The sequence below is a fragment of the Podarcis raffonei genome, chromosome 3 (genome assembly GCF_027172205.1).
Source record: "Podarcis raffonei isolate rPodRaf1 chromosome 3, rPodRaf1.pri, whole genome shotgun sequence".
NCBI classification, from domain to species: domain Eukaryota; kingdom Metazoa; phylum Chordata; class Lepidosauria; order Squamata; family Lacertidae; genus Podarcis; species Podarcis raffonei.
Window position 1 is genome coordinate 62,513,174 of NC_070604.1, and position 26,463 is coordinate 62,539,636.

The 26,463-nt window shown below is 39.1% G+C and overlaps 1 protein-coding gene across 9 annotated transcripts in view; it reads right to left on the bottom strand.

The window, feature by feature from the left end:
- Positions 1-13,610: 13,610 nt before the first annotated feature.
- AHI1 (Abelson helper integration site 1) overlaps positions 13,611-26,463 on the bottom strand; it is a 67,147-nt gene continuing 54,294 nt past the window's right edge. For 8 of the 9 annotated variants that reach the window (XM_053381987.1, XM_053381982.1, XM_053381984.1 and 5 more), the window contains 5 exons: positions 21,297-21,368; positions 19,555-19,717; positions 18,230-18,327; positions 15,596-15,669; positions 13,611-14,578 (listed from right to left, as the gene is read on the bottom strand). In XM_053381987.1, the coding sequence (XP_053237962.1) occupies positions 14,362-14,578; positions 15,596-15,669; positions 18,230-18,327; positions 19,555-19,717; positions 21,297-21,368 (624 nt within the window). In that variant the 3' untranslated portion in view covers positions 13,611-14,361. Of the gene's footprint in view, positions 14,579-15,595; positions 15,670-18,153; positions 18,328-19,554; positions 19,718-21,296; positions 21,369-26,463 lie in introns of all 9 variants that reach the window. The other variant, XR_008329542.1, reaches the window with a different exon arrangement.

A 26,463-nucleotide genomic window follows, 5' to 3' on the forward strand; every position in this document is an offset into this window, starting at 1 on the left:
GGTTATACAACTTGTGAGGCAAGTGTTTTTCCTGACTTAACTCCATCCCATCCCATAGACAAACACTCTCATTTCGTGATGACTGCGGAGGTGGGGCTGCCTTTCTTTCTTCATTCCAGTACCTCCAACATGTACCTCTTATCTCTGGATCATAATTATATCTTCATTTAAGAGTACTATAAAGCCTAGGGGGGAAGAGAGCCTTTCCCCTTTCCAAGAGAACAAAGACTCCAAGGCTTTCAGCTGTTCTGGCCATGCTCCACCTCAGCGTTAGAGCAAAGAGGGCCCAGCTATTAAAGGGAAAGACAATAGTTGCCGTGAGAAAGAGAGAGAAACAGATCCAAACAAAAAACAAAAAAAACCCTAAAAGGCAAAAGTTTCTTGACTTAAGCTAACCTGAGCGTAATTAGAGGCTGGTGTTTCCAGGGTCACCTAATGTTACCATCGAAATCCTGACTTGCAACATTTCTCTCCCTTTCTGGAATCTGTTTCAAACTAGTCACTGTGCCCAGTTAGGTACCTGGGGCAGAGTCTCCCACAAGTTATCTGTGAATGTTTACATGTGCGTAGATCCATCTGAACAGCAATTGCTGGGAATTACAAGTGGAGAGTTGTGCCCAAGTCCTGCTTCTGAGCTTCCCATGAACTTCTGGTTAGTTGTGAGAACAGTGTACAGTACTGGCCTAGGTGGGCAGGCCTCCTATGCTCTTGAGGATAAGGTCCCCAGCCTGCCATGTCAAGCCGCATCTGAGCATACCATTGCTTAGTAATTCATGGCCTGTTCTTTTGAAAACATACAGCCAAGTAAAGAAGTGTGGAAATGCTGGCGCAGAGGCAGTTGATGCTTAGCCGAGGTTGGTTGCCTGATGTTGGAAGATAAAGTCCAGCACTGCAGAACATGCTTCTTAGTATTTATTTATTTTTTAAATTTTAGGCTGCTGATGAAACAAGAATCTCTTCTACACATAGGAACCAGATTCCATCCTTTTATGAACTTCCTCAGTTTCTTTAGCACTTCCTTTCCTGAAAGTGCATGTCCTCCAAAGTTTCCAGCATAAGGTCATGATTATAGAATGCTCTTCTGCTCTTATTCACAGCCCTGCACCTATGTTGCTGCCCATAGCTCTGGAGAGAGTGTCAGAGAAAAAGGGCTAGATTTACTAGCATTGCCACCAGTGGCTACTACTAGCTCAACAGCAGCTGCAGTGTTTGCTCTGACTGAGATAGCTTAGTCCATCTTTGTAAAACTAGGATTTTTTTCCCCAGTTATGGCAGGAATTGCTTCACAGAATAGCCATGGTGGGATTTTTTTGGTTTTTTGTTTTGGTTTATCATCATTTTATTAATTTTATATGGTACTACGTAGTAGAATCAAAGCATGGCACTTTACATAGCAATATAGTTTAAATAGCAACCAGAGGAAGCGCTTTTTCAGTGTCGGCACCCTGCCTGGCCCACAGTGGCTTGCCTGCTGCCTTTTTGATCTACTCTTTTTGTGGGTGTCAAAAAGGAAGGGGCGGGGGTTTCTGATGAATATTTTCCAAATAGCAGAAGCATGAAAACAAAAATCCCCAATTACCTTCTGAAAAATCTCAGCTGAAAGGACCTAGATTGTTTGAACATACTGGTGAATGGAACAAGCAATGGGTAAAGAGAGGGAGAAGGAGGAGGAGCCAACCCCCTTGACCTCTTCAAAAATATCACATTGGATTGGAGCCATATGTGCACCCAAAATTATCTACCCCTTTGTGAAATAGCAGGGTGGAAAGTCTGCTGGATATTATCCACCCTCCTCCCCTCCAACAATTTTGAAACAGACTGAAGAAGACAATTCTCACATTTCAGCTCAGGTGTAATACAATTGGGACTACACAGAGCAACCTCAGAATAAGGGCTTAGCTAGCCATACTTAGCTTTAAAGCCTGCTCTTTGCAGGGAGAGGGCCACGCTCTAATGTTCAGTGTCAAGAGTATGGGGGGGAGGGTGTTTTTTGCCCCAATATTTCCCAGTGGAAACCCACACTTTAAAGTTAAATTGGTGCAAACACTAACTCAGGTTGTCCGCAGATTGATGTGTGCTCCGATTGAGCTTTAAAGTCTGGGTTTTCATGGGGAAAGCTCTGGAGCAAACTAAATAATAATAATAATAATAAAAGCTGCTTGAACATGGCTCTTTATTTTTTTTAAAAAAGATATTTATTGAGATTTTACAAAGACATAAGTTTACAAAATAGAAAAAAGTCACATAAAAAGAAAAAAAATACCTAAAAGAAGTCATAGAAAAATACATAAAAAAGAAAAAGGAAGAATAAAAATACAAAATATAAAAAACAAATAAGTAAAAAAGAATTAAAAACAAATCCGTTTTTAGTAACTTTAAACTCATTAGCTTGTTTCCTTGACCTCCTCACACCTCCCCTTTTTGTATTCCCATTTAAATAATCAAATCAGCAGATCCTTACCCTCTTTCGTTTATCTTAACTCTATATCTCAACATATTATAACTCTATATTTTCATCCATTATCAATTCATTTTTGCATATTCTTATTAACTTTGTTGCTAATGCCACTTATTTTCAATCCAACATCATTTTAACATTCATTAATTTTACAGTGTTTCTGCAGATAGTCTTTAAATTTCTTCCAGTCTTCTTCCACCAACTCTTCTCCCAGGTCTCGGATTCTGCCAGTCATTTCCGCCAATTCCATATAGTCCATCACCTTCATCTGCCACTGTTCCAGGGTGGGTAACTCTTGTGTCTTCCAATACTTTGCAATAAGTATTCTTGCTGCTGTTGTAGCATACATAAAGAAAGTTCTATCCTTCTTTAACACCAATTGGCCGACTATGCCCAGGAGAAAGGCCTCTGGTTTCTTCAGGAAGGTATATTTAAATACCTTTTTCATTTCATTATATATCATCTCCCAGAAAGCCTTAGTCTTTGGGCACGTCCACCAAAGGTGAAAGAATGTACCTTCATTTTCTTTACATTTCCAACATTTATTATCGGGCAAATGATATATTTTTGCAAGCTTGAGTGGTGTCATGTACCACCTGTAAATCATTTTCATGATATTCTCTCTTAAGGCATTACATGCCGTAAATTTCATACCGGTGGTCCACAACTGTTCCCAGTCAGCAAACATGATGTTATGACCAATATCTTGTGCCCATTTGATCATAGCAGATTTAACCGTTTCATCCTGCGTATTCCATTTTAACAGCAAGTTATACATTCTTGAAAGTATCTTAGTTTTGGGATCTAACAGTTCTGTTTCCAATTTTGATTTTTCCACCTGGAAGCCAATTTTTTAATCCAAGTTATAGGCCTCTCTTATTTGATAATAATGAAGCCAGTCTCGCACTTTATCTTTTAGTTTCTCAAAACTCTGCAATTTCAATTTGTCTCCTTCTTGTTCCAATATTTCCCAATATTTCGGCCATTTGGCCTCCATATTGAGCTTTTTCTGAGCCTTCGCTTCCATTGGTAACAACCACCTTGGGGTTTTATTTTCCAGTAAATCTTTGTATCTTATCCAGACATTGAACAATGCTTTCCTGACAATATGCTTTTTAAATGCTTTATGTGCTTTAACCTTGTCGTACCACAAATATGCATGCCATCCAAAAACGTTGTTAAAACCTTCTAGGTCCAAAATGTCTGTGTTCTCAAGAAGCAGCCAGTCTTTCAACCAGCAGAATGCTGCTGATTCATAGTAAAGTTTAAGGTCTGGCAGGGCAAATCCACCTCTTTCCTTTGCGTCAGTTAAAATTTTAAATTTTATTCTAGGCTTCTTGCCCTGCCAGACAAATCTAGAAATGTCTCTCTGCCACTTCTTGAAACAGTCCATCTTGTCCAAAATTTGCAATGATTGAAACAGAAATAACATTTTTGGCAATACATTCATCTTTATAGCTGCAATTCGACCCAACAGGGAAAGCTTCAAATTTGACCATATTTCCAAATCTTTTTTCACTTCTATCCAACATTTCTCATAGTTATCTTTAAAAAAATTTAAATTCTTAGCAGTCATATTAACCCCCAAATATTTTACTTTCTTAACTAATGTTAAACCTGTCTCCTTCTGAAACCTCTCTTTCTCAATTGGTGTAAAATTTTTCTCAAGCACTTTGGTTTTTAACTTGTTCAGCTTAAATCCTGCCACATGACCAAATTCTTGAATCAATTCTAATACTCTTTTCGTACTAGATTCTGGCTCCTGTAACGTCAAAACTAGGTCATCTGCAAAAGCTTTCAATTTATATTGTTTGGCTCCGACCTGAATACCTTTAATCAGACGGTCCCTTCTAATCATATTCAGCAAAACCTCCACAACCGAAATAAAAAGCAATGGGGAAATTGGGCAGCCTTGTCGTGTCCCTTTCTCTATCTTAAATTCCTCTGTCATCACATTATTAACTATTAACTTAGCCTTTTGTTCTGAGTAAATTGCACTTATACCATTTTCAAACCCTGGCCCACCCCCATTCCCTGAAGATTTTTCTTCATAAAATTCCAAGAAATATTATCAAAAGCTTTTTCCACATCTATGAAAATTAAAACTGCTTTGGTATTGATGTTCACTTGCAGCTTCTCCAAAATGTTAATTATATTCCTCATATTGTCAGACAGATGTCTACCTGGGAGAAAGCCGGCTTGATCTTTATGTATCTCTTCAACTAATACCTTTTTAAATCTATTAGCCAAGATATCAGCAAAAATTTTGTAATCCACATTAAGCAGGGATATGGGGCGGTATGAACATGGCTCTTTAAATTGCATACCGTGCCTGGAAAGAGCGGAGCAAAGGTTAAGTGTGGATAAGCCCTGAGTCAGATTCTACACAAGTACAAGCTGCAGGAAATCAGAAGACCACTGTGATGATTGGTATGCCTTTGGGCTATAGGAGCCTAAACCCTGATGCACGCTGAGGTTTCGTCATGCACCCATGTGCACAGGAGGGACTGAACAGAGAGGAACCAGCAGCTTGTGTATAGACTGGCCCAGAAACTGAGCCGCCACCAGTTAAATCCTGCAGATGACGAGGGATGCCTTCAGCATGTACTTGCTAACGAGAGAGAATTGGGAGTGACTCTTCTAGTGCCCATGGCACACTCTTGATCCATTTGTTCTTCATTGTGTGTACTTTTCAAATGTCACTTTCTCATTATGTCATATTACTAAACCATAATGAGGATTAACCCCCTGTTTCCCTTCCCCGTCTTTCATAAGCCTATTAAAGGCTTATGCACATTGCTATAACTCAGCTATAGAAAGCATTTTTAGAGGCTGATGTCATTCACAATCATCATAGGCACAATTGTGTGTTGTGACAAGACAGGTTAGAGTAACTCCTTACACACATACAAAAATAAGACCCAATACAAAATTAAAGTTTCTTTCTTTGTTGCTATTAAAATTCTCTAGACGGCACGCAGAGCAGTTTGTATGAATGGCTGAAAGTCTTCCGGTTAAATAAATGCATGACAACCAATATAATGCCCTTGTACTTATGGGATCTAATGAACCTTGCCACCTCTATGAAGATAAATATTTAAACATGGGTAGTAAGTGTTTATTGTTATTATTATTGCACCTTTCTTTTCTGCTACCGTTTCATTGGTTGTGACTCATGCTACCTCTGCAAATCCCTAAGCAGATAGATACAAATGGGGAGCATTGAGAAATCAAAACAAAATGTTTGGACATTTACAAAACTTACTCGCCCTACCTCCATGCCTTGTTTTGCTCCTCCTGTTCTATATTTATGGCATATTTTAAAGAGATTTGATCATCAAAGCCTGAACTATGCTACTTCATGGGCTGCTCTGTTTTTAGGAATGGCTTTAGAATGGTATATTCTGCCTCTAGAGGTGAAGAACTACAAGGTAAGCTATGATGTATTTCAGCTCTAGTTTCCCATTGGCGAATCCAAAACACTGCAAACAAATATAGGGAAAACATTTCTTAAATTGTATACATAACCCACCCCCCTGCTGACATTGCAGAGTAATTCTGTGTATGTATCTGAATACACCACGTGGCTCATTTTTGAGTGACAGAGGATTTTGAACACAATAGGCTTCCTATGTCAGCTGTGACATAAGCACAGCCATTTTGTTTAATGTTTTTCATAATGTTGCCAAATTACTTCTTTTGTTTTGTGTTCAAACCCTCAAAAAATGCAGTTTCATTTTCCTCATCCTGCTGAGCTGAAGGAATATTATTTGTCTGCATTTCTGGATGTTCAGATAAATAATGGAAACTCTTCATCTTCTTTACATAACATGATGTGGTATAATAACATAACTTGAAGTTGAGGGTGACAAACACTGGGGCATTGTGCAATCCATACTTAAATGCACCTTGATAGAAGAATGCACTCTTCATCAGATAGGCTTTCTTTTTTTCTAGGGTCAGAAGGACAGAGGAGGCCCTGTCGATTCTGCAGGGCCAAGGGACTTCCTTTAGGCAACACCGTGAGGGAGGGATAGATGAAGGCAGGGATAGGAAAAGTGTTGGCCCAAGTTGGGGGGCAGGTACCATTTGGGCACTGCTTCAGGCAGCAGAAAAGTGTCTTGGTAGCAGCCATCTTGGAGAAGCAACTTGTTCAGTTAATTTTACAGTCTTGCCCTTGCCACTGACTGCCACATTTGGTCAGACGTACCTGCCCTTTATGTGATTATTACAGAGTTTGAAATATCTATATCGTCGCAAGTCTGTCGCAAGTGAATTGGGTGTTTCAGTTTGCCAGACCTGTCATAATAAATTAATTACAGGATGTTGCAGAAATGGCTGGCTTCCAGCAGCTTCTCTTGCACAGTTTAATATAGCCCCATTTCCCCATTTCATTGTATTTGTGGTTAGATAAATTCTCAGAAAATTTACAGCTGCTGCAGCTAGCTTTCTGCGCTTCCAACCTGTGTAACTATAGAAGTGTAACTAAAAATTGGTCTGCTTTTTTCATGCATTCATGTATTTCTTTACTGTTAAGATACATTGTTCCATTAAAAGAAGCATTTGCAAGCTAAAGAAAAGTATTGGCATCAAGGAAATGAAAAGGGAATTGGTCAGCCCCCGAGACAATGACAGTGAAAATGCTGCTTCAGTTGAATACACTGCCGTTGTTGGTATTTTAACTTTCCTCACTCAAGAGGGGTATTCACAGCACATAAATACAGCTAGACTAGGGAAGAAGGAAAATGACTCCTTTGAGGTACAAAGCTGCAACCAACTGAGTGCCACAGGCTATCACAATGAAGGCCTGGGTAAAGTGAGCACTGGTGCTCACTGTCCTCTGTTGGTGAGACCAGGGGGCCTGACCTGGCAGTCATGTTGGGAAGCAGTAGTGCCCTGAGGAGTACTGGGTGGCTGGGTGCCACCGTTAAATTCCCCACAGTACCCTACACTCTTGTTCCTTCGGGTGCATTTGGGAAGTTACGTTGGGCAGTCATGTTGGGAAGCAGTAGTGCCCTGAGGAGTACTGGGTGGCTGGGTGCCACCGTTAAATTCCCCACAGTACCCTACACTCTTGTTCCTTCGGGTGCATTTGGGAAGTTAAAATGACAGTGAGGCTCTGCAATGAGGCTCTGCCCATAAAAAGATGAGAGTCTTTCTGGGTCAGACCAAAGGCCTATTGAGACTAGCATCTTGTTTTGCACATTCGCACCAGAAAGCAGAACAAGCAGGACACAAAGGCAATAGCCCTTTCCTGCTCTCGTTTCTCAGCAATTGCTATTTGGTGACATGCTGCCCCATGTCCTGGATGAAGCCTCATGACTAGTTGGCATTGATAGGCCAGAGTACCAGGCCAGATTTTGCTTTAGAGGAGGGTCTAGTGAACGGTGAGCCTTGCCAGTTGGCTCTGAACACTAAAAACCTGCTCAGGCACTAGGCTAAATGAGTTTGCCTCCATTCCCATTTACCCTAAGGCTGGAGCCTTTTAGCCAGGAGCAGTCATTTAGGGAAGGCAGTTCTACCCCCACCTTATATTTTAAGACCACCTGCATCATCTGTTACCGGCTAACCCTTATATCCCTGGTCAGGTTACTGGTGTTATGCAAAGAGCAACTATCAACATGCTAAACCAACACATTTTTATTTAAAGAATAAAATGAATATAAAAAGTAGCAACCTGCATTGATAGCACCAACAGGTTGTTAGCAGGTATAAAATTAGAAAAGAACCTTAAGAAATAATCTGTTCTTTTTTTGTAGTTTGAGCTTGAAAATCTCCAAAAGCTGACTGGTCTTTCAGCTAGGCCAGTATATCCAACCAAGATTTCCCAAAGCTATCTAGAGCCGCAGATATTGCTCCCTTCACCTCCACAATGGCTCTGCTTTTAACTCCTAACCACAACCTTGGCCTACAAAAGGGATAGGGAACATGTGGTAGGAGTGAACTTTGGTAAACTCTTGTAATATGGTGCCCTGTGTTAGGCCAAAATCCCCTACCCCACTGGATCTTTTAGGTTATGGGTCTTCTCAATTTTGCATCCCCTTAGCTTAATACCCTGGGTGGGTGGTGGTGGGGGACTGCCTGTACCACTCTAAATCTGACGTTGCTGTGTCCCTCCAAATGTTGCTGGACTTAAACTCCCATCAGCCCCAATCAGTACAGGGTGAGTTGTAGTCTTGGATAGGACAATTATCTCAGAATAATATGGAGGTCTGTATTGCCTCAAATGCGACCCCCAGAGAGCAGTTAATAGGAATGTTGGCTTTAGTAGATAATTAATTTATTTTATTCATATATCAAATTTCTTCCATTGGACTCAAGGCAGTGTAGTGTCCTAAACTTGTATTCCATCTCCGTTCTGACCAGACCTGTGAAATGTACCACAAATGCAATAAAATGAGTTATTAAAAATTTGAACAAATGGTGATGACATTATTTGCTCAGGTGATCAAGTCCCTGCTTAGTGTGTTTTCTTCATACACTGGAAAAGTGTTCTTAGTAAGTTTTCTCCACTTAACTGCAGGTCCTTGAAATAACAACAGTAGCAGCTGAATGGCAGTCACAAAACTTGAGTATTCCTGATCAATCTTTAGCAAAAGGAGGAATGCCCAGTCCTATTAGCGTCTGACATTATCTTGTAATAACAATGCCAAAAGAGTGCCAAAAGAAGAACCCAGATACACAATATGTATGTTAAGAAATGCAGCATATTTACCTCAGAATAAGGGAAAGAGTTGAAAAGTAAATGGGTTACCTCAAGCAGAGGACAAGGTTAAAATTTCCCTTCCTTGTGAAAGAAAGTTATACCACAAACTACCATGCTCTGGTTCCTTGTCACTTTTCTGCTTATCCCTCAAAACAGAGTGAGCTCTCTTTCTTATATAGATGTTTCTCAGTCATACTTTCTGCATGTTACATAGTTCATTTCTAAATGTATACTTTAATAGCTGAAACCCAAAGCAACTTTGAATTGATGTGGAACTTTTATAATTATCATTTTCAAATCATTGTAGATTAAATAATGAACTAGAAATGAAAGTTATTTAACCACCAGCTATTGTTTCACTTCAGAGCTACCAAAAGATATATTGTTTGACCAAAATACTTTAAGACACAGCACCCATCCATGTTTTGCCAATCTTTGTTCTAACACACAAATTCTACTTTTTTGCCTGTACAATGTTGATTCGTTCATTTATTTTTTTAAATGATGAAAGTGTATTTATTATTAGAGGTGAGCTATTCTTTTAAAGAAACAGTTCCATAGAATACACATTAGGTTTTCAGAATTATATCTGCTTACTTAAAACCATCACCTACTGAACAGTTCCCCTTCTACAAAAAGAATTTGGTTACTTACTGCACTGCAAGTGTTTCATAAATGGCACCTGCTAATGTATGCTGCAGTTACTGCAGAGCTGTGGCTACTATTTCACATATAGTAGAAAAGGTTTCTTTAAATAATATTCTCCTATTTGTGTTTACAAAACAAGTGTTCTGTCCCCCTTCTTTATCCTCTTCCCGTCTTCGATTAAGTATTTCCTATTCACCTTAGTAATTAGAGCAGAAGGATGCAGTGAATGCACTGCCTCATTATCAAGTTTGTATCCCTGGTCTCTACAGAATGGCTACCATGCCGGCTATTTTTCATAGCTGTCTGCTTTTTCTTGTGTTGGACCATTGTTAACCCTAAATGATCCTGACATTCAATTCTTTGGTAGACAATTGGGTCCAGCCGGCAGACTTAGTTCGCTAGTCAACGGAGACTCTCAATTGTCATGTTCCTCTGTGTTCTCATTAGCCCTTGTTTGATTGTGATCCCCCTTTGCCTTTTGAATTAAGTGATGCTACAAGTACACTGCTCTGATTCGTGATGTCTGTTTCTTAAAAGACTTTAAGGCAAAACCCAAATGCAACATGATGGTTGTGGGAGCTGGCAAGGGCAACTTGTGTCATCTTCTTCTTTTCCTTTTAATGGTTTGTCAGTATGCTGTTCACTGTGCCTTTGCTGAACTATTTATACATGTCAAACTAGGAGCAAACCGACTTTAAAAGCTATTTTGATTTTCCAAAAAAGATGGGCTTAATAAAAGTAAAGGAAAACAGAAAACGACAGATCATGCCCAGCCTCTAAACATCCTAAATGCACAAAAGCTTGTAGCAGGTTCTTCTAGAGCTCCACTGTTTCAATAGAACTCATGTTTTAAACTTCCTGGTGTTGTGCCCATATAGCTTAGCCTTCTTCGCTTCAAAATTAATTCTTGTAATTAACAAGTTATATGGAGACTTTTTAGGAAACCCTCTCCAGCCATGAAAATTTTGCCCAATAAATCATGCAATGCCAAATTAATATTTTTTTTTCAATTAACTTTGCAACTGCACTAAAACAACAACACAAATGCATTTGCTTTGGAATACAACATTTTTCTTTAAACAGAACCATTTTATAAAAGTATCCAAGTGAGTTTCTAATAAATAGAGCAATTTTCTTATATGTGATCCGGATGGGATATGAGGTGGCAGCCAGAAATGTGTCTTCCACATATGTAGATGTTCCTATTAAGGGTGGAGAGAGGAGAATTTTGAGTGGCAGCTAAGAAATTGTGCAGAACTGAAGTGGTACCTATTAAGATGAAGCCGAGTTTGAGAAAATACAATGACCCAGTTCTTACGAATTTAGCATGTACTTGTGCATGTGTGCGGTTGCACAGCATGTTACAGGGTGCAGATCAAGACTACATTCAGACAGGCATTTGTACTTCAAGCTTCAACAGGTGAGGGGAGAAGCAAAGTTGGAACCAAAAAGATTCTCAGATTCAGTTCCAATATCAGTCTGATCAATTGATTCCACCCTCACCACATACACACTCAAACTGATCGTTTGAGAAACCCATTCCACCAATGAACACTTTTTCAAACCCATAAATGAACATTTCTCCATATCCCTGAACAAAAGACACCTCTACTACATATAATTTTTACTGGGGAAAATCCTCTCTGAAAAGGTAACAGAAGATTTTGTATGGTTTGTTGGTTACAATTCTGCAAAGAAAAGAATGATGCAAAATAGTTTTGTGATGTGCTGATACTTATTCGTATTAAGGGAGACGAGATATTAATGCTAGGTGTTGGAAAATCACTTGTGCACCATTTTGTTGAATACATATCTGTGTACTTTGTGTAACAAAGAAAGGCGGATAGCTATTAATTCTGCACCTAAGAATGCAAAGCAGTAGAAAACTTTAACTCCCATGTGTGGAAAGGAAGGTGAATGCAAATAAAACCTATGCTTTTGTTTGTAATGACAAAAGCAACAACACTGTTTTAAAGAGAATGTTTTCAGCTCCATAAATCTTCATGTTGGGCCTTTTATCTGATTTCTCTCCTTAATTGTTATTTGGAACAGTGCCTTAGAAGAGACTGCTGCTGCATCTCCACTCTCAATTTGGAAAGTGTGGCAAAGCAGCTCTATTCAGCTTCAGAGCAGTGAACATAATTGGAGTCCCAGTTTGCTAGCATGAAAGGAGGCGCTGTGCCTTTGATTACAGCCACATCAGTGTGGTGTTTATGTGAAGTGTTATTTCTGTCTTCAGTGTCCACAATGTCAAATTAATAGTTAACAATGCCTTCCAAACGAGCATCCAGATCTTGGCTACTGCTCAGCTCTCTCCGATACATAGCATGATGTCACGCTAGACTACTTACTTTCAAAACCTGAAGATGACGAGAGATTTTGTGTAAAGGAAAAAAAGAAAGAAACGAAATGAGAACCTCACCACCAGCAGCTCTAGAATATTAAAAGAGCAGAGAGCTAGAATATTAAGCATGCAGAGGAGTCTGAAATGCAATGTTATGGTATCACAAGGGAACAAGCTATTGTGACTTCAGTTCTCTAAACTTGACTTGAACAAATGATAGCCCTCAGTCCTTTACAAACATCTGGTATTCTAGGAAATACATTTTATATGCATTCAGTGGCATCTCAATTTCATGTATTAAACTACAGATTAACAGGATGGAACCAGTTAACTAGATGCATTCCACTCTATATTCCAACCTGATTCTAAAACTGGAAAAAAAACCTGCTCACCCTAGTAGATGATCTATACCGGGGAGATAGACAGGTGGAGTGTGTGATCCCATTGTGGACCCCTAAACAGCATTCAGTACCATCAAAACCTTCCAAAGGTGGGGCTGGGAGGTATTGTTTTATGGTGGCATTGGTTCCCCAATATGGCAGAAGGTTGTTCCTTGTAGGTGGAGGACATGGCATGGCATTTGGCTTACAGGGTGTCAGAGGGTTTCACCTTGTCCCACATGCACTTCAATACCTATAACGAAACAGCTGGGAGAATTCATACAGAAGTTTATGCTGAAGTGTCACTGGTATTCCGATCACACACAGCTCTTGTTTCCATACTCTGATTCTATGGAAGCTGTGGAAACCCTGAATCAGTGTCTGGTGGCACTTATGGTGTAGATGAGGACAAATAAACTGAAAAGATGCAGATGCTGTTGGCTGATGAATCTGCTGATGTGGATAGAGATGTTCTGACCCTTTGGCTGACTCCTAAACTAAAATCCTAATTGGAGGGAGTATAGTGTATCTGGCCTTACTTATTTATAACCAACATGGAATAGCTAACATGGCACCCTCCAGATGTTGCTGGACTCAAACTCCCACAGCCAATTGTCAAGGATGATGGGAATTGTACTCCAATATTGTCTGGAAGGCACCACATTGGTACCCCTGACCTAGTTACATCCAGCCTGGGTTACTGCAATGTTCTCCTGTACAAACTACATTTTTACAAGAGTTGTTTGAAGGAGGAAACTGAGTTTTATGCAGATAAACATGTTTATGTGTTTCTGTGTCTGCTAAACATATGCAGGGATACTATATGTATATAGTATTTAATCCTTTGCATCTGGATGTTATTTTACACATCAGTGGTCAACATGGTTATTCTCACTTCTTTCTTTTTAATGGAATCAAATGCCATGACTACTAAAAAAGGGTTTTCTAATTTTATGTTATTTATTGCCTCAGAAAGGAAGGGGGCAGAATTTCCTAACATGGTATAAATAACCTGGACATCCGCAGTCAACATACACAAGAGGACCATAAATAAAGTCACCGGAAATCATCATGAATAATTCCTTCACAACTTAATGCCTTTTAATTTAAAAACAGTTACACCTGAGCATAAACATAATATGACACAAAAATATATCCCACCCACATATTGATGCAAAACAGGTTTTCAGAACAAAGTAGAAAACGAATTTGGCAATGCTTTGAGTGTAACAAAAACAGAATTCTGCAAAACCTATTGTATTACTATTGCATTGTTTTAATACTATTAACATCAATGTGCATTAATAATATACATTAAAACTTTTATTTTAAATATCAATATACAAAAAGCTATCTGTTGCATTCCGTAGTGATGGTAGCTGGCATTTACTCATATGATTATTCACTCTCATTTGCAGATGCACATCAGTATGTGAGACGGTTGCAAAGGCTATTCTTCAGTAAACAGTTCTTTTGACTTTACCCATGAAAGTGCTTTTTTAAATTTTAAACAAACTATTCTTGGACCACTTTATCTTGACATGAATAGGCCCAACAAAAACTGATTATTTCAATAGTATTGAAGATATTTCAATTGAGAAATATTGAGATATTTCAAAGTGTTTTCTATTCGCAAAAATGAAATACTGAAGTCATACTTGCTGCTTGAACTCATATGCGTTTCAGTGAACATTCAATACATGCTCTTTTCCTTGGGCTCACCACACCATGATAAACATGATATCATCATTCCACGATAAACAGTGGAATGTTTTTCCATACAATTTTTTATCCATGAAATCAGCATCCAAAAACAAAATAGAGACTATGCTTTGGGAGAGTCCAGCTGGAAAGCATCATTTGAAGTTCCACTTGAACTTGCAGTTTTGACAGCTCTTTTCTTTCTCTTCTTCACCATGCTTTTCTTAGGTTCATCCTCAACATCATTAGATGGAAAGTTGTCAGTTGCATTAGCCTTGCATTCTGTGGCTTCCGCCTGCTCCATTTGTATGCCTTTCTTCTTTGTCTTCCTCTTTCCACTCCTATGGGGAAAGTAGAATAAAAGACTGTGTTAGAAATTTGTCAGACTAAAACTATTTAGACTGTGCTTCTTCCCAATCACTAGCCTTTAGATTCCATTTCTGAGGCTACTGCGGGCTGATCTCATGGTGCTGGGACACACTAAAACTGTGTCTAAAGGAAACATGATCCTCAAGACAAGTATGCTGAAAGTGGGTGAACACTTTAAACTAACCCTTTGACAATTTGTTGATTGATCTTTCAGAAGAAATCCAGGTAGGGAGATGCTAAGAGAATAATGTTCATATTTTCAGAGGAAAAGATCAAGAATTCACAGATGCAACTCTGATTGGTAAAACCCCATAGTAGCCTAGTCAGTTATAGACAGTGCAATTTAACCTTGTTAGTATAACTACAAAGATCTGCATATCTTAGTTTGCCCAGCATTACTAACTAGCAGTGGACTAGGGGAAAATGTGGAGGGCAAGAAATCAGTGAGTATTTCAGGAAAGAAACTACCAGTGTAAGTGGATGCTGGATTGTGACTGAGTGCTCAATGATTCCTTGTCCTCAAGTTTTCCTCTTTTCCCATCTCCTTATCCTCCTGTGTAGTTTTCTTCAGCCTTCTACAACCTGAATATTGGCTCTGTTCTGCCTAGTATTCTTTTAACCTAAACTTATGAACTTTTGTTGTAATGCATATTGCGCTGATTCCTGCAGTAGCCTCCCATATTCTGGTTTCTGCATAGTGCATCTAACAAAACAGCTGAATGTGTGGATCAAATCTTTTATGAGTAGTTCATCCAAAGAAAGGAAAAGTAACATCATGGATTAATGACACAATAAATTTCTTAGGACATTTGGAATATGACTGTCAATTGTGATACAAACCACTGTTTACATTTTCTTTAACTTCTCTGAACCATTTAGTTTCTAGAGTTACATTAAAATCACCGCTTATTTTTTTTTTGCTTTTTTTTTTACTACTTCTAAGCAATGGAACAAACAAAGCAGGCTGCTTTCCACAAATGGTTGCTTACTGTGTAGCCAGGTAGTCTGTGTCATTCTCTGAAATAAATCTTTGGTCTCCTGACTTATTGAAGTATGCTGACATCTGCAAAATAGGAAAACTTTAATCAGTAAAGGAGAAAGGAGGGGGGAGAAGAAAACGGGGTCAACACGTGTACGACAAAAAACCCACGGGCTTCCTGAATGAGGGTAGAATATACCTCGCTTCAGAAAGAAGATCCCTCATGCATGAAATTCTCACCCTTTGTGGTTAAAAAGGAGGAAACAGTTCCACAGCTTTTAAACCCCCTTGAAATGTTCAGGTGTGTTTAGCAAAAACATATACATTCTCACACACAAGTTATGAATCTATGCTTGAATGAGTCTTCAACGGGGACTGCATTTGTTTTTAAATGTTATTGACAATGTAATGACTATTAACATCAGTTTTCACTCTGAGGGGAGATTTGTAAAAATCCCAAAATTACACCTGTGTGCACTGATTATTTTAAAATATCAGCTAAATGCAATGTCAGAATATTTTAAAGATATGGTAGTTAAAGCCAGAAATTAATAAGCATACAAACTGCCACATACCAATTCCAAATGCTACTGCTGTACAGTAATATTGTTTTTTTTAAAAAAACAACAGGGTATGTTCAATGTAATGCAGCACCTACCGGTACATATTCTACCTTAGTACTATGATGGAGATCAATTACAGATCACTATTGTCTAGATCCAAAATTAGATCTAGTAACATCAGAATATAGTTTGGGACTAGAATTTTTAAAGGATTGACTCCTCCATTTGAGCCTGCCCAACCATCAGAAATATGGAGGTTCAGTAGCAAGACAAAGCCTTTCTAGCTGTAGCACCCAATATCTGGTGAGTCTCTCAAGGGAGGCCCTGGTCCCCAGTGCCCCTTGGTTTCAAATAGGTAGAGCAGACAGATTTATACTCCCCCCCCCCGTGCACAGAGTACAACCTTTAAGCTGTTAAAAAAATAATCCTGCTACTTTCTTTAGCTTAAGTCCTTTTATATATTTTTGTTTGTCTTGATTGTAAATTGTCTATAATAGTTAGTTAGAAACAGAAATGCTAACAGTGCTATTATTATGATAATTTTGCTCTGTGGTAATAGGTAAGGAAGTAAATGACCCCTGGACAGTTAAGTCCAGTCAAAGGTGACTTTGGGGTGCAGCACCAAGGGAGCCAGCGTTTGTCCTCTATGACAGGCAGACAACTTGCATGGTTTCTAACTATCTCATTTCATAGAAATATAGTGGAAAATGAAGAAGTGTGGCTCACTGAATCTGATGCTGGACTTAAGAGTTTTAGGCTCAAACAAAAGTATTAATGGGATATGTATGCAGTGAATACTTTTTACTTTTACTTTGCATTTTATGAGATGTGATGGTGTGGATATTCTGAAATGGTACAACTGCAAAATTGTAATCCTCGTGCGTTCATTAGAATTCATATATATCTGTCTTTATCTGTATCTATTTATATGGAAATTTCAGAAAATAACGGCAAAACCGCTGTCCATGCTGTATCAAAATTGCCATTATGAAACACCCTTATGAAACTCTCCACAATCCAGAAAGCTCCTTTAGGTGCGGCCATGGGACTTTTGAATTTGTGTGATTTTTAATCAGCAGCTTCTCATGTGCTTCACAAACTCCTCCAGGTTTCAAGAACTCCTCCAGGTTTCAAATCACGCCCAAGTTGCCATCTGGTGTGGAGGTGGGGTTGTGGGCATGTGCAGCTCACTGTGGGATTCTATGGGCTTTGAATTATGGCTGCACACAAACTTATATATTCATTTTTAGCCATGTTAATGATTCTGCCTGATCAGTGTAAAATACAATGCTAAATATTTGATTGAACTTACTCTCAGAATTCAGGTTAGGGTAACATTTGAGACAACCTGCCAGGTGAATTCTTGAGTATAATTTTTCTTATTTTTGCTGATGTAGGATAGTTAATTAATACAAAATATTTAAGTGCATATGCACACACAAATTTAACTAGAAAAAATATGAACTCCTTTTAAGTGTGTTGACTCTAAAATAAAGTAAATGAATGAGCAACTGATGAGCACAATTATATTGTTCCATCTTTCTGAGCAGCTGATGTTTATTGAAGTTGTCCCAGTTACACCTAACTTAAATCAGTTTTCCCAGTGGAAAATGTTTATGCCCACAAAAGATTCCGGTGCACAGTCCTTGCAATAGGCACTCACTGCACAGGACTCTGGATCCCGAATGTAACATACTCTTGATTGACATAACAACCATCTATCATGACGCTGCAATTAGAAAGGAATACAAACCATTTGGAATCTTCACTTTATTAGCATTTCTGGATATGTTTACTGCTAAATCAAGCTAAACAATTTGTAGCAACAATTTAACTTAGTTAAATTTCATCTCTCCCTTTCTGCCAAATGAAATGTTTCCCAACATGTACGGATTGTATTTTGTAGGTATAAAAACCTCCAGGCTCCCACTGTTTTGAGAAATGCTGAATTCATGCAAGCCCATGCATTAAAATTAACACATGCTGGAAGCACTTGGCAATTAACCTGTTATCACAAGAAATGGTAAATGCAATCCCATCTTGCATAATTGTGCCATATGCCCTTTCCCGCAAACAGTTACCCCAGGCATAGCTGGCGATGCTGATTCTCCCAGTTCACTGAAAAGAAGAGGAGTAGAATCTTCGGCCAAACCTGAAGATAGTTGTTCTTCATATTGTGCTGAAAATGAATCATAAGTAATTAATTATGACTAACATGGCACTAAAGAGATAATCTAACTTGATCCATAGCATTTTGGGGTCAGCTTCTCCATCGTTATTCAATATACCCATTTCAGTAACTCAAGGTTATTGATTTTTATAGTAGTTCCCTGGCTGTTGCATATGATACAGAAAGAAGTGCCTGCTGTCTCTCTCCATACATCTGTACTCTCCATCTCTATACATAATCAATACTGCAACATTTGGAAGGGAGACTACAAAACACGGAGAAAATGAATAGCCAACTGCCTTTGCTCACTGCTATACGTTTACCATATGCCTCGGTTCCATCCGTTCATGAGTTCATCATATAGATACCAAACATTTAGAGGTATATGGATAGCAGTTATTGGAAATAATTAAAAATGGGGATTTAATAGATGGACTTTTGCATAGGGTGCCCTCTGGTGTGGAGACTAATTCTAACATCAGTGGGTACAGTTCTCAGTAATAAGTAATATGGACACTTTTGTAAGGAAAGAGACACTTATAGACATGTACGGATTATGCTGAGACTGTTAAGTCTGTGAATGCACTTGTGGTTATCTTCTTTGAGAACATTTGCTTAATTAAAAAAAAATCTTAATCATATGATTTTAGTTTTGAAAGTCCTGGCAGAAGGCTTCCACTGACAGGGCTCCATAGGTGACTCTCACCCATTGTATCAGACATCTCCTCCCATGTGAAAAGCCATTCCTTCCTTCACAATGCCTTTTAAAATAGTGCTTGTTATCCCTGATTTTTTTAAAAAATAAAAAGGGCATATATTCTGACCTTAATTTTTACGACAAAACCAAATGTTCAGCAGAGTGCATGCTTTAAACATTTAAGATAGCAGCTTCAACATCTTCCGTTATTATAAGGTGATGGCAGTCAGCAAGACAGGGCAACTCTCTGCCTTGAAACCTTGTTCACTCTAACAACATTCTACAACGAGGTTAGAGTGAACAATATAAGGTAGTTAGGGTAGTCTCAGTGTGTGGTAGCTCTTCACTTTCTTGTTTGTTGGTCAGACTAGTGCATGCTTGTTCAAATTTCACATTTAATCCTACTTTAATTATTTTAATATATCAGATGTATGCTGAATACATCAGCGCATCAGCACACCGGCACAGAATGACAAATCTTTGATAATCAGTTAAGGCCTCACAAGCAGAAAAATACTAGGGAGAAGCATTATACGTACTTTCACCAACCACATAATTGGCTGGAAAATAGCCTTGCTGTCCATTCGCCAGGCTGCCAAACCACCAGTTATCATTATCTTTGTATAACACTTGGATAATGTCACTGCAATGGATGGTTAGCTCATCTGATCGATGCGCTGTGTAGTCATAAAGAGCCACTACCTACGAAAGAGATAAGACCACCACAGCTTTATCACGAATGCACCACAGAGACGAAACACCAACATTCACTTCCTCTAATAGAAAAATTGCTGTAACCAAAGCTACACTTGGGTGAGAGCTGAGGCTGTCTCAGGTTTTGGGGCTGGTGGGAACACAGCAGGAGAAGGAAGATAAAGGAGTTGTGGGATTCAAGAAAGAGTTAAGAACATTCAAAGGCACCAAGATTAGCTTCAAAAAAACAACAGCTGCTGCTGGTTCTATAAGCAAATAAAGTTTGATACATTTACTTTCTCAGAATTGTTATACCACTCTCAGAGCCCACTTTATTTGTGAACTCTTCTGCCTGGAGGTACAAAATAACATATTGGAATGAACACTTGAGATATGGGGTAGTTTTGCTAGAAGGAAACTCTGTCAGAACATTTTGGGAAATGCTGCATTGATGATTTTTCTACTGCACTTTAGATGACTTTTAAAAAATCATAATTAAATGTTAAAAGTTTGATATTGCTCAGTACAACACTTCATATTATTTACTTACACAGTATACTGATCTTGCTGTAAAGATGGTTATGTTTACATAAAGCAATTACAAAAATTAGGTAAAAGACTTATTTTGGCAAAGTCGCCTATATGGTGGTGCATTCTGATGAGTTTAGCAGAGCGATCCATTTGATCTGCATTTTTAAAGGCTGCTGCACATGACAAGCTACTTTGTGCAGCTATCATGTGATGGTTCTTCATGAGTGGCTGTGGGAAGACAGAATTGTTTTTGCTCACTGATAACCCTTTGCCACTACTGAGAACATCTGTATTGTAAGAGGAAACTAGATAGCAAAAAAAGATGAAGATGGAATTTATGACATAGTACTTATGAGGATTCCCCCCCCCCAAATCTTTCCAAAAGGCAGGATGTCATTCCATTAAATAATTGCAAAATATATGATGTTACCTAATCTCTTTTGCAAATATTAATAAATCTTCAGCAATAATTAGAAAACCTTACAGGGCACCTAAGGTAAAAATAAAAATTTGATGAAAGGCTCAATGGAATGCATAATAATAAAGGAATGCTATACATGCTCTCTCTGTCACTGGAGTTATTAGAATATAATTCCTAACATCAGTTCATTATTTTGAAGGAGAGAATCCTGGAGCTTAGTGACAAGAAAAGTTTGCTCGTTTGCTTACTTGATGAATAGCTGAGCGTTAAGAATTTGTTATATCCGATGGGTGACATCCAACAATTTTGTTCCATTTGCAGGAGAATGGGATTTTTGGAAGGGGAGTTGTAGTAGAGCCTTCTACTTTTGTACACAATGGCCCCTATCCATCCAATGTAACTGATTTTAAAGAAATACTTAAAAGTGTACACCACTGTTTTCATAATTCCATTTTATATACAGTTGCTCTGAGTAATCTTGTTTTAAATAGAGGCAATGTATTCATAAAACAAGTGTTGAAGAACACTTCATTTTAGAAGCACTTGTAACAAGTGCTTCTAAGATGTACCAATTGCTAAGATGAAAAATTAACACACAATAGAGAAAATAGATTTTAAAAGTTGCCTGGCACTTACTGTTTCTTGGACAGAGACTGAACCGGAACCAGTGTCTCCTCTCATATAGGGTGCTGCTGGAAACTCAGCATTCTGGAAGAAATTACAGTGGTACCTCAGGTTACAGACGCTTCAGGTTACAGAATCTGCTAACCCAGAAATAGTACCTCAGGTTAAGAACTTTGCTTCAGGATGAGAACAGAAATCGCACGGCGGCAGCGGGAGGCCCCATTAGCTAAAGTGGTACCTCAGGTTAAGAACAGTTTCAGGTTAAGAACGGACCTCCAGAATGAATTACGTTCTTAATCCGAGGTATCACTGTATTTAACAGGAATAGATTGCATTAATGCAGGTGGGGAGTGGTGTAAAGTTGTGGCTTGTCCACCCCTTCCAAACCCTGCTGGCTTCTGCTGCCCAGGGTGAGAGGTGTGGACTAGCCACAGTTATGGCCTGCTCTGATTGTTTCCAAAGGAGGGAGGAGGAATTAGTTAGCAAGCTTCAGGCCAGCATGGAGGGGTTAGGGCAATAGTGGGGTCTCCAAGGTATTTGATGACTGGAAAATCTCAGCAACCTTGAATCTATTACCTGTGAGGGTATGTGACTGTTTTACATTTTTAAAAATCTTATTTTTAAATGTTTTAAATGGGGCTTTAATTTATTTTTAATTCCTTTGTGTTACTGCTTTGGTGTTTGCCACTCTGGGGTTCTCAGGGAGGAAGGGTAGGATATTAAAAAAATAAAAATAAATATAATTTGGGAATACTAGATCTCAGTTAGGTGAAATAGATGTGATGGTGACAAATCTGTGCTTTGACCTGCACCCATAGAAAATGCAGTGGGGATGGTTTGATCAGCAAAAGATCAGGGAGACGAGGGCTGCTGAACCCTCCCCTTGCTCATGTCTTGCCACCCTGCACCCATAAAAGCATATTACCCTCAGCTGGGCTTTAATACTAGAAAGCTAGCCTTTTTGGGAGGGGGGGAGGGAGGGAGGGAGAACACTTGTTGAAAGAAGCTGAAGGACGGTAAGCTACATTCTGCAAGGAAGAGGAAGTTTTGTGCTCCTCACCCATGCACCCCTTTTTGCTGTTCAAACCAAGCCTTTCAGTCTTTCTAATGAACTGCAGCTGATCCAGGTTTAAACACACAAATCAGGCCTGGTTTGGCTCTTATAGCAGAGAACCAGTGGATTTACCTAATTGTCATTTCTCAGTGCAGCCATCCAGAAAGGGCAAGTTTGAGCCTATTCTTGGCTCTTCATTCCTTGATATGAGCATTTGTAGAGTAGCAACACTGTCAAGGCAGTGAGTTTTACCTGAAGGGAAGGAGTGGCTCTTGTTACTCAGTGATGAGTCATGGTGATGATGATGATTACTATTCTCATTATAATTCTTTTCAAAAAGATATTTATGAGCTCTCCAAAGGCCCCATCAAACTTCCTTGAGCTGAGGTAAGCTTTAGGAAATAATAGATTAAAAACTTCAGCATGCCCAGGGATATTTTGAATGCTTCCAGATGTTGTATTAAAGCTTTATTAATATGTGGATACAAAGTGCTTCCACCTAAAGAAATAAGTGTTTTACTTTTCAATTGTTGGAATTGGGATGATACATAGCCTCCATTTAAGGACTTAACGGTGATTAGTGTATCATTTCTACTTCTTAATTTCAGAAAACCTGTCCATGGAAGGCATCTAGAGACAATTTGGTAAACTGAAATATCAGCAAATAAGGAACAATGATGACTGGATAGTAAGCATGTCATTAAATTTAGCTCAGGCTTTCCTAAGGTCTGTGGACTTAAGGCTTACAAACTTAAGGAATACTCAAATGCACAAAGGGCCATTTTAAACCCTTCTTCATAGCCGCTGTCTCCATATGGAAGGTTTACTTGCACCAGTTTGCCACACAGAGAAATGGATTCAGGGTTACCACCTTTTCATTGGCTCCTATGCCATAAAACACAGGCCAGCATGTAGAGATGGCATCAAGACTGTGCAACACAGCACCCATTATGATAGGCATATATACCCCTGTTTACAAGGTAATATAGATGTCTCCATGTCATAGGCAGTTTAGACAGAAGTTTGAGCAGATGTCATATAAAAGCTGTCTGAAAACCTGGAGAACCACTTCATCACTGTAGACCAAGAACTGGGAACCGATGGCCCTCTGGATGTTGCTAGACTGCACCTCCCATCCACCCTGATCATTGAGCAGATTGGCTGTGGCTCATGTGAGTTGGAGTTCAGCAACATTTACAACTATTATTTGTGTTGCTGAAGCCATTACAAAAAAACAGAATACATAAAACAGAATAGATTACATAGTTAAAATGATAATTTAAACCAGACATTCTGTCAGATAAATTCTTTAGGGGAGCAAACTCTTAACTTATCCCCACAAACTTTTCTCCTTTAAATTGTTGCTCTAAAAGCAAGACAGAAGTGTAGGGGGACTTGCTCCCTAATAAAAATTAATCAGCTACCCAATCAATCTCTGAACTGGGAGGTTTAAATCTTTGAACAAGGCTGCTCTTAAGTCCTCGTAGATCAGACAAATCAGTAAGTAGTGGGGTAAATCTTCAGGCACATTACTTCCACATGGGCAAGCTCTCTCTTCATAAGGAATCTGGTAGTAACACCCTTCGACTATGACAGTGCATAGACTGCAACTGCTCCATTTGACATTTGTGATGCTGGTTACATAGTGAGGGCAAGGAGTCTGAATGGGTAGTTTGGCATACCAAGGGGCACATTTGGACAGACAGGCAGAAGTGAGATTACAGTGGTGCCTCGCAAGACGAAAAGAATACGTTTCGCGATTCTCTTCGTCTAGCGGTTTTTTCGTCTTGCGAAGCAACCGTATTAGCGGATTAGAGGATTAGCGCTATTAGCGGTTTAGTGGTTTAGCGGCTATTAAAGGCTTAGCGGCTTAGCTGCTAAAAGGCTATTAGCGGCTTAGCGGCTTAGAAAAGGGGGGAAGCGGGGGAAAAATCGCAAGACTAGCAAGACGTTTCGTCTTGCGAAGCAAGCCCATAGGGAAAATCGTCTTGTGAAGCAACTAAAAAACGGAAAACCCTTTCGTCTAGCGGGTTTTCTGTCTTGCGAGGCATTCGTCTTGCGGGGCACCACTGTAGCACAAAAATCATGCTTTAAAATATGAGATTTAATGTGGCAAGATGCAATCTCAAAGTCTAATGAGCTCAGAATGCCAAAAGAGAGGTCATGCACGTCAACATCTCATTGAAAGCAGAAAGTACTAAAATGGGCCTGATCCCACTTTTTAAATTTTAGCCAATACCTAATGGCAAAGATAGGCACTCTGGTCCTTCACTGAACAGAGACCTGCCTCCAGATGGAGAATGGAAGACTCAGTTGCCTTGAGGAGCTCAAAATTTGAACAAATATATTTATTCTGGGATATTTCCAGATTCTTTTGTTGAAGAGATTCTCTGTTGTGCTATATTTTACTTATTTCACTCTTTTATAATGTCTCTGCTTTGAAGCTTGTTCTAGCTCCCTTTAGTATTACTTTTAGTCATGAAGTGCAGGTAAGAAATTGTAAACAAACAAACAAACAAACAAACATGTTGATGGTGAAGCTGCACACGGAATTTTACTTTATTGCAAATGTGTAATAGGTTATTTAATTTCCAGGACTTTATATTAAAATAATTGTCACAGCAAATTATGAATGTTGTGCAACTTTAAATCTCAAAGATAAACTTCATTAAGGATACAAGTTATTTTTTTACTGCTCTAATCCCTACCTACCGCAGGGCTTGTTTGTTTCCCATATTAGTTTAAAATATACAGAAGAGTCCGCAGACATTTTGAACTATTTGGATAGGGTCAGATTTAAATTTCAGAGCAGGCATGCCTCTGGCAGATGGCATGTTTTCCAGCTATGGAACAAGTTGAGAACTACTGAACTCTACATCTCCATCCCAATTCAGCACTTTCCTTTGGATGTGGAGCAAAAGTTTCCCATACATCCTGAGAAGCAGGGAATGGCTGTGAACATATCCTTTTGTATATTTCAAGCTTCCCCCAAAATTAAGCTGAATGAGGAAGACTGAATAGCACTGGACAAGCTGGTATACCTTTGGTTACATGCACAGGGTTCTTGAACAGCATGGTGAAAATGTAACTATGCTGTAATGTTTAGGTTCTCTCTGCTTCTTGTAGAAACTGATCAAAGACAAGAATTAAGGTACTTATAAATGGGGATGGAATGAATATACTGAATCACATATTGCCCCTACAGTGCAGACTTTCAAATGAGCCATAGCTACTCATTTGTTGCAAGTGGTTCCTTTACATTGTTTCATACTCTCTTGGAATTGGTTTTAAAAGGTTTGTTTATTTTTTAAAAATGTAATTTTTAAGTGTATTTAATGCAAGTCACTTTGTGAGGATGACGCCCTATAAAAGCAGTCCAAAGAGTATTCCTTACTTTATTAAACAGATAAGTAAGTAAAAGGAGCACAAGCAATTCAAAGCGGCTGAAGGATGGAGAACCAAAGGCAGTGTACAAACCATAATATATAAGCTCCAGCTTTTCTTGTTCCCTCTTTTCATGGGGGGAAAGTTCCCAAAATAGGGTTGATTCCAGTGGTAGGTAAATAAACTATAGCAGCCCAAACTCTGCTCTGGTGGCTTTTGGGGGAACAGGAGGGCTTTGGATCCATAGCCTAACCCAACCAACCTCCCTTTAGCCCCCTGAAATATCAGAGGAACGCCTGCTGTGGTCCTTTTCACAGCCTTACTAAGGAAGCTTACAAGGTCAGATCTCCCTCTCCAAGGACCAACCTCTCTGTCTATGCTTGGAGATCTGAAAAACCCAATGGCCCCTAAAACGCCCTTCAAGGAAAAGAAGGCTGCAGCCTTAGGAGGCAATTATTGGGTGAGATATGTCATCATATGTAATGAGAATTCACTTTTGCCCCTTATGTTCTTGCACCCTGCCAATCCACTCCAGGGAGGTCTCTTAATTCTCAGTGGAAGGTATTAGGGATGCATAGGGTCTGCAAGAAATGGGGAGGAAGGATAAGCCCTGTTTGAGGAAGCAGAGGTATGTGGCACAACTGGACACCTAATTTCACTATTAACAAATATCCTGCTTAAGATACTCAAACTGGAAACTGGTAGCTTGACATAAGTATAAAACCTACGATATGACCAGTA